The 9,541-nt window shown below is 39.5% G+C and overlaps 1 protein-coding gene across 1 annotated transcript in view; it reads right to left on the bottom strand.

Moving 5' to 3' along the window:
* The window catches only part of FBXL3 (F-box and leucine rich repeat protein 3), an 11,632-nt gene extending 3,896 nt beyond the window's left edge, over positions 1-7,736 (bottom strand). Inside the window, exons 1-3 of the mRNA XM_010165105.1 lie at positions 7,374-7,736; positions 4,926-5,048; positions 1,568-1,739 (exon numbers count right to left, since the gene is read on the bottom strand). Coding sequence (XP_010163407.1) covers positions 1,568-1,739; positions 4,926-5,048; positions 7,374-7,736 — 658 coding nt within the window. The remainder of the gene's footprint in view (positions 1-1,567; positions 1,740-4,925; positions 5,049-7,373) is intronic.
* Positions 7,737-9,541: the final 1,805 nt, after the last annotated feature.

Genomic DNA, 9,541 nt, shown 5'->3' with positions numbered 1-9,541 from the left:
CTTTCCTAGCTACAAATCACTGCGGGAGCCTCTTCCTCTTGACAGACACGTTACGGTTCCCGTACTTCTCAGACACGCCAGGATTCTCAAACAAAATTTTAAGTTGGAAAAACCAGTCACTCAAGCTCATTTAAACAAGCCCCTGTCTATGCATAATTACAAAGCTCTGAAGGAAACAGCATTCCAGTTAACATGCTGGCGAACGCTTCGCTGGACAGATCTGCTGCAAAGCAAACCTGCATTCTCAGGACTTCTTTATACAAAACCAAACATAAGGTTTTGTTTGAAAGCTACACCTGCAAGAGGTATTAAGTTTGTGTTTTGTTTGTTAGCCCTACAGCGGCACGTCCTCTGCTACAGTGTCATATGCCCCACATACCAGGAGTCCTGCTGCTGAATTTTACTTATCATATACTTAATATTTACGGTGGCAATATATCTGCATGAAGAAAGCTATGGTGACTACAGTAGTTTCTACTCATCCTCAGAATCACAGAATGTTGGGGATTGGAAGGGACCTCAAAAGATCATCCAGTCCAATCCCCCTGCCAGAGCAGGAACCTAAATGAGATCACACAGGAAGGTGTCCAGGTGGGTCTTGAGTGTCTCCAGAGAAGGAGACTCCACAACCTCCCTGGGCAGCCTGTTCCAGTGCTCTGTCACCCTCACTGTAAAGAAGTTTTTTTCTCACTTTAAGCGGAACCTCCTGTGTTCCAGCTCACACCCATTGCTCCTTGTCCTACCATTGGCCATCACTGAGAAGAGCCTGGCTCCATCCTCATAACATTTGCCCTTTACATATTTATAAACATTAATTAGGTCACCCCTCAATTCCTCAAGAAGAAGAAGTTAACTAAGTTGCCAACATCTCATTTATAATTCCTCTTCCAATTCTCAGTGAAAAACTAAGTGTTAAGTTGATGGGCTGTGAATCAATCTTAAACTTGCTGTGTGTTGCATAAATCTTCCACAAATGTTGATTCTGTGAACTTCAACAGTCTCGAGTAATTTCATTCTGATATGAGCTGGCTTCTCGCTTGCTACAAACACGCTTAGAGCGTTAATGAAACACACTCGGTAACGGCAGCTCTGCACAGCTCCGTCTCATCTCCCCTTTATTGACACTGCCTGCATTTAGTCTCCAGCAAAAAATTAAACTGCTTCTTTCAGAGTGACTAAACCAGCATCTTCACAAGCTGTGACATTGCAACACTCGAAAGCCATACATAATGAACTGCCAAAAAGGAACGCGTGTTCCAAAAGGCTTAATTATACTGGAACATTTAAATAGTCATTGCAGAAGCAGTGCACTGTCAAGTCAATACACACTCTTAAGTCATTTGTCCAGAACAGACATGCCCTATTTTATTATTAGCTCAGTCATCACTCTGCAAGTGGTGGGATGGATGGATTGACAGTCAGTTGAATTAGTATTTTATTCAGTGATGGTTGCTGTATACACCACATTCATCTTCACTCTCACTCCAGCCCTATTTTTTCAAGGGTTTACTTGTTTCAGACAGAATTTAATGCGTACATTAAATCAAAACAAAACACAGTAGCTTACCAGCTGGAGAAACATGAGGACAACTACTCATTTTCAACAGTTTAAGAGTGTCGCTGTTGTTAGCCACCAGCACTTTGAGAGATGGATCATCCACTGGTGTATCATCAATCTTAAGTGAAGAGAGGGATTTGGAGTTTACAAACACCACTGTCAGTGCAGAAATAAAATGAGACTGGGAAAAAAAAAATAAAAATAAATGAAACTGTAGTATCTGACATAAAAATCTCACTGGTTTTACACTGTACACAGCAGTCCTAGTTTTATTTATTGATAGCATTTGCTGAAAAAGCTTTTTTTTTGATATTGCATACTTAAAAATCAACACTAAATTTTATATATTTTTGAGTAGAGGAAATAAAATACTTTTTTGCTATCAGTCTGTGTATTTGGCAAATGAGAATGTCTAACATTAAACATAAATCAAGAACCTGAATCAGGATAATTCACTACACAAATCTATAGGAAGACCATGAGCAAAGAGGAAGACCTAATTTTGATCATAATTTGCAAGTCACACTCTAAAAGAAGCATCTTCCAGAACAGGAGTTCCCACGTGGTGAGCTGTGGTGCACTGGTGAGATGCAAACACGGTCAAGAGTGGTAACCCTGTACTGTTAAGATGTGTCCAAAGCCAAATGATATTACTGCCTGGCTACCATTCACGCAGAGTATTTACTGTTTGAATGAATTTGTCTTGGAAAGCTAACTGGAGCAGTCCAAACAGAGCCAAGGAGCAGGTGATCAATTAATTACTGATAAAGCAGCATAAATAATGTAGGTCCAGTGCTCAAGGTTGCTTCTCAGCATTTTAATGTAACCACCGAAACTTACCAGTAAAGACAGAGCCCAGGACACCTTAACTTGAGAAACACAGACTAAGACACAGATAGAGCAGTGCTTGTAGAAATCATTGGTGGTATGAAGGAATCAGTAACTATCTTAACTTCACGATTTCTTACAAGACTGACTGAATAGAAGACTTAAAAAGTACTTCTTCCATGCACCACGTTAAGTAACCCATTAAGTTACCTGCTACTTTGATTTCAATACTGTTCCACTCTGAGCCACATGTACACGTAGAATTTTGAACACAGTTATACGAGACGAGGCCTGGCAACAGTATTTTCTCATTCTTATGTGATATGTTTGTGGTTTTTGCTAAAAACCTCACACACAATTAAATTTAGAACAGGAATTCATATTTTCACATTAGCATAAATCAAAGTCAAAGTCAGTTCATGCAAATAGAAACAGAAAGTTCAAATCAGAACCATCAGGCATTTTGGCTTTAGGGACTACTTCCAACTATACTGACAATACGCTGATTATATACGTTACGTACAGAAGAAAAGGTGCTTTAGTAATATTTCCACTCTGTGTTCCGAAAGTGTTAGTACTGTGTTTTTATTCTCTGTGTTTAGAATGTAAATCCCTTCACTAAGGTGGCTGTTAAATAGAAAGGCAAAGAAAGTTATCCACATTTACAAAAACAGGTAACTTGAAACCATAGTTTGAAGAGCTAAAGGAAGACAGGCAACACCCCGAAATGTAAAAGCTGGTCATTTAATGTCTTTTCAATATTGCCATGTATGCAGCCTGCAGTATGATTCTTTAAAAGATTCACACAGAGTGTGCTTTGTGAAAACACTAGGCAACACAATGCTAAATGTGATTTACAAATATTTGCCAGATGTCACATTACTTGAAATCAGAAGAGCACTGATAAAGATAATGGAAAGTAGTTCAGACTTCATATACAGTCTAATTAAAAAAAAACTACAACCAAAACCAAACAAAAAAACCCTGCGTAGTGTTAACCATTTTTCAGATCTGTTCATCTTTGCCTGCTTCTCATTCAATGGGCCTGTAACTAATGGCTTCCCACAAGAAATTATTAATGGTCAAATTAAATTCTTTAGTTTCATTAGTGCTCTAAGAAAATTTAAAAATCACTGCTGGTCCCGTATGCCGGTGACAATATCACTGGAGTGGTAAACATCAAAACATAAATTATGACTAGAGTTGATTTTGGCTCCTTTGGAATACCTTTTTTTTAAAGGCCATATGTGAACCTATTCAGAACAAAAAAAGAGGAAGCCTGTAGTTTAGAAGTCTTGAAGCTGAATAAGACCATAGCATGAATGACTACAAATAATCATTCAACAAGCTGAATATATCCCTCCAGTGAAAACTAAGTAAGAGAGCTGTAACAGCATTCAGATTAAGAAATAAAACAATATGCAAGAGCTGAAAGGACAAAGTATTTCTAACACACTAAGACTGGATTGTTTTTACTACATTCAGGTTTTCTTGTAGCCACACCTCAAAGCCCATCAAAAAATGAAAAAAAAACCCAACCCATAAAAAAACCTAGTTAAAGATCTGGAAAGTCTCTTCGAAAATTAAGGATTAAAAATACACATTCAAGAGAACTACATGACGTAGATGTAATGACTGCGAAGGATAATAATTGATAATCCTTCTGTAGCTAACCTTGCTTAAACCGTATAGCCTACTTCCTTTCCTGAGGCTGTCCCTAGTTCTTCCTTGCCCTTGTTACCACCATCAGCAATGACATCACTAAGATCCAGCTAATAGTCTAGTTGTATCTGGCCCTTGACATACATGTGGACGGGATTCAAGAATTGAGGCTGCGAGACATCCGAGATGTCAGTGCCACAGAACAAGCTGTCCGGGTCACCCCATCCACTCCCCTGCTCGGCAGCAACAGCGCGCTTCCGCCTCGCTAGCAGGAACTGTTGTCTAGAAGCACACATATATATCAGATTTGTTGGCTTCCAGATTAGATGCCTTCTAACAAAATCTAATTTTCGGTAAACACGACACAAAATTTCAGAAATACAATGCACTTTGCCTAAGAATCTGACACCTGACTGCATGACATGAAATACTGAAAATCACGATCTTATTGCTTTCTAAAGAGAGGTCATTGATCATATAATCCCGACAGCAAATCCACACGGATAGAACTCTGCCACTCATTCAATTATAACTGTCTTCTGAACATCCCCCACCATCCCACAGTACAGTTACACAGACAGGAATTGTCTAGCCTCCTGACTTGCATCATATTGCTCAGTATTACTTTGAGGTCAACAGACAGGAGGACTTGGAAGAACAAGGTCAGGACTAAGTTCCCACATGACGCAGAGAATGAATGGAACTTTAGTTATCCATCTTAGTACAACATCTCAGTTCCTCCCTTCAATAGAGCCCAGTAATAAAGTTTTCTTTACCAAAGATTCATATCTTACAATAAAAGTTTTCATAAAGTTCCAGAAATACTGTATGAAGCACTGCAATACTTTGCTGTAGAAAAATAGACATATTAAAATACCTTTGGTAAATCCATGAAGCTTGGCCGGGCAGTTGAAATTAGCCCAAGTGTTTTCAGAGAGCAATTCACAAGCTGTGATAAAATGTCACAAGCTGCTTCTGCAGATTCCTTGCTACTGTCCACCTTAAAACAAAACAGATTTATTGTTCAGAAAACACTGCATCAAATACCCTCTTTATGAAAAAGCAAAGTAGAGTAGATGTACTTTAACATTTTTTTCACTTTACCTTCTGAAATGTGATGTCATAAAAACCCACAAAACACTTCATTGGGAATCCATCAATGTTATTTTTTTCCCCAAAAAAAGTACATACCAGAAGTCCAAGATAATTTGCTATAGATTTACCACTCTTCTAAACACCATAGTGAAGGGGCAGCTAACCAGTTTGTTCCAAGATATTTCATCCACGTCAAATAATAAGCAAGTGGAGGTTCATTTGGGTCCAGAGCCTCCCCCCACTTCCTCTCTACATCCTTCCCTATCAAAATGTGGGAATGCTATAAACCCTTCGCTGTGTGAAAAAGCTGATTCCTTTACAGTGAGTCAGCTCATAACACAGGGCTGCTGGAGAGTTAAGTGCATTGTCATGTGAACCTATACAACTGGGCCTTCATCATTAATACCACAGCAGATATGTGATAGATACTCTGGAAAAAAAAAATCTGTATCAGTCAGCTGTTTACACAAGGGAATCAGTTAACGTGCCTCCAGTGGACTTCCCCCAACACTGCAGATGTGCTTTCCAAATAACCTCTTACAAACAGCAGGTGTGACAGCTTTGCAAACCTACAGAACAAGCTTCATTACAAGATCAATTTTAAGTCTACCATAAGCCACACTACCTTCTCGGCAACTGATCCAAGTCCAATGAATATTCATTTTCTGCTCAAACAAAACCTCAGTTTTCAACAATCCAATCTTTCTTTGCCAACCAAAAAATCCCAGGTTTTCAGCCTTGACAGAGTAACAGTCAGTGTTACAGCCACTTTCTTGTGACAATCCTTGCTACTTAGTATTTCCTGTGATGCAGAGTTCATTCTGCAATACTGAAGGTCAACTGAAGGGAAGCATGCAAGAAGTGACAGGGGTATCACTGCCTACCAGTGAAGGGCATCTGAAAGCCTTCAGAAACATTTGGTGCAAAGCAACATAGGCTGGAGACAGACACTGAAAGGTGATTCCAACACGGCTGTAAGTTTTCTTTAGTCAGACACTGATAAAAACCCTGCAAGCCTCGTGATAACCAGTTTTCATCTGATATCACATCAAGCAGCAGCGATACACGTGACCAGGCAGGAGTGCCCCAGCTACCCACTTGTTGATGATTCCTACATTAAAACTGACAGATTGCAGGAACAAACAACTAGAACGTCCACCTTGCTGCAAGGTCATTTCCTTTCCAAATCTGTCACACAGCTGATGCACACACAACCATGACTGTTTCACAGCACCCTTCCAAAACAAAGTGATATGTAGGCCAACGTTAAAAGTTTTCATCTGCTGAAAACAATTCCATCATACTAACAAAGTCAGCTCTGACCAAACGTTATTTTTCAGCCGAGCACAATCAGTAGATACATGGTCCTGAGCAAATACCGCGCACTGAAACGCAGCCGTGCTGAGCAGAGGACACACGCAGACAACTCCACACAATTCAGTATTTAAACTGCCAGCCGCTCCCTGTGCGTTAGATGTTTTCTGACCATGAATATTGGATCCAACTCCCTACAGGATGAGAAATAAGGAAATGCCCAATTTATGTATCCTGATCAAACGTAATTCTGAGGCAGGCGCCCGATATGTGAAATATTATCAGAACTGAAGTATTTCTGCCCACTCGCTGAGGCAGAATTCTAAGTAGCTAAGAAGCTACAAGAAAAAAAACAACAAAGCAAACAAACACCAAACAAAAAGTCCCCACCTAATGGAACTAAAGCAATGAAAAAGTACATTCAAAACTGTTATTCCAAGTTTTGGTCCTGAAAATATATCCAAATAAATAAATGAACTGGGAGATAACTGTGATGTCTACATGCCCATTTAGAGAACCCATTTCTTCAGTACACTAGGCCTGAGAAGAAGGCCTACCAAACTGAGAGATGCCATATTTCTTTTTAAATACCTGGCAATCCTAATCATAGAAATATCATCATAAGCCTTTCCTAACATTTAGCGATGTTCTTTAATTTTCAGCCTGTTAAAATATTTTGATCACAATTGTCAATTACCACTTACCATCAGTATTTCAATGACTGACATTAATTAAATCATACTTTCTATGCTTTACAGATACTTATATAGATGAACCATCAAAACTGTCTCAAAAGTATCAGAGATATTTCATTAAAATACTCTGAATAAAATGGAAAAAAACCCCAAAAATCTGAGTTTAACAGATGCTTTTATTTTTATAAAATTACTTTTAAAAAGCCTGTAAAATACACTACCTTAAAGCTTACATACTGCAGGTGATTGGAATGCCTCCTTATTATTTGCTTGATTAGTTCAGGATGCGTAGCCCTCAAGTAAGATGTAGCTGGTTGATTCAGTTCAAACTCAAAACACCTCCAGAGATCAGGCATATGAAACACTTGGTTCCAGCTCCGGCAGACCTGCGACGCGTGAGCGCGATCCAAAAGGGGCAAGTACTGAAACACCTGCAGGATAATGTCTTGAAGCAGGTTCGCCCAGTCAGGACTCTGCACAGCTATGGTTTTCTCATCTATAACCTTGTGTCTCTTGGATTCTTTCTCAGGTGCCTCCTCAGACGAACTGCTGTTGGCCTCATTAGTTTTCCTGCCTCGTTTCATTCTATAAAAATAATATGAAAAACAAAAAATGTCTATGTATTTTTGTAAATACAACAGAGCTGAAAGGAACAATATTAACAGAAAACTGTGGAGGTGAAAAGGCATGTTTTGTGTAACCACATTTTTGCAGGGGTTTTTACCTCCACCCCCCATGAAGGAAAAAAAACCAACCCTAAGTTACAATGAGTTAGTGGCAGTCTAAAAATAACATTACCATCTGAACGGATATGTGTAATATTACTTCTTTAATCATTAACAGTGCCAGTATATTTACAACAGTCACTCTCCTTTCAGTGTTTCACTTTTGTGTTTGAGAACACTTTGAACCTGATTTGTTTTACTGTTTTGTTGATTATCACTCTACTTCCCTACTAACGGAAAGATATTCTTCCAAACAATTTTGTGAACATTGACAGTTGTATTGCTCCCTCAGCCTTATATACCAGAAACTAACACTTGAAACTGTGGAAGGCAAAAGGCAGGCAAGAAAGTAAATAACGTTTGCAGGCACTGCATCTTGCCTGTTAACTGTTATTCCCAGACAGGAAGAACCTTTATTTTTTCCATTTATTCAAAAAAGGTTACTTCAATATGCACTTATTATAAATTGGTATCCTTAAAAACATATTTCATCAAGAACATTAGTGTGCTTCATTTTTCCAACTAACTATTAAATAGGTGTTATGAAAGATCTCCAGTGACAGTCTGGAAGTTTCAACCCACAAAAAAGTTTACAGAAGAGTCACCAAATGTTCTTCAAAACCATACTGAATTCAGCAAGTCTGAGACAAAAGGTTATCTCATTCTCAGTAGCATATACTTCTTCCATAGTGGTCTCAGTTACACAAGTTCTACCTTATATTATATTATTTAAGAGAGGAAAAAAAGACAAACTCCACCATGTAAATCTGAAATACATTTAGCACTGAGTTTTGATCAAAGTGTGTTCTTCTTCACATGCCAGCTTACAAATGAACTTAGCATCCAATCATTTATTTTTAACAGCCTCAATACTATCCATATAACATCCTGAAGGACTAGGAATGAGACCTCACACTGAACTACAATACACTCAATTCTACTCTCTAAAAAGCTAAGAGAAGCCAGGGGCGGGGTGCACTAGATATGTATAAACACATCCCAGCCCTCTTGATTTCTACAAGATAAACATGGACTTCATACACAGGGAAATCATTCTTATTTAACAATCAAGTACAATTACACATACAGAATCATAGAATGGTTTGGGTTGGAAGGGATCTTAAAGATCATCTAGTTCCAACCCCCCTGCCATCAGCAGGGACACCTTCCACTACACCAGGTTGCTCAAAGCCTCATCCAACCTGGCCTTGAACACTTCCAGGGAGGGGGCATCCACAACTTCCTTGGGCAACCTGTTCCGGTGTCTCACCACCCTCACAGGAAAGAATTTCTTCCTAATATCTGATCTAAACATACCCCCTTCCAGTTTAAAGCCATTTCCCCTTGTTCTGTCATTAATTGCCCTTTAAAAAGTCCCTCCCCAGCTTTCTTGTAGGCCCCTTCAGGTACTGGAAGGCCGCTGTAAGATCTCCCCAGAGCCTTCTCTTCTCCAGGCTGAACAGCCCCAACTCTCTCAGCCTGTCCTCATAGGAGAGGTGCTCCAGCCCTCGGATCATCCTGGTGGCCTCCTCTGGACTTGTTCTAACAGGTCCATGTCCTTCTTATGTTGGAGACCCCAGAACTGGATGCAGCACTCCAAAGGGGGGTCTCACGAGAGTAGAGTAGAGGGGAAGAATCACCTTCCTCGACCTGCTGGCCATGCT

Source organism: Antrostomus carolinensis, unplaced genomic scaffold (genome assembly GCF_000700745.2).
Source record: "Antrostomus carolinensis isolate BGI_N321 unplaced genomic scaffold, ASM70074v2 scaffold26323, whole genome shotgun sequence".
NCBI lineage: Eukaryota > Metazoa > Chordata > Aves > Caprimulgiformes > Caprimulgidae > Antrostomus > Antrostomus carolinensis.
Note: the sequence above shows the minus strand (reverse complement) of the source record. Positions and strands in the feature narration are given on the sequence as shown.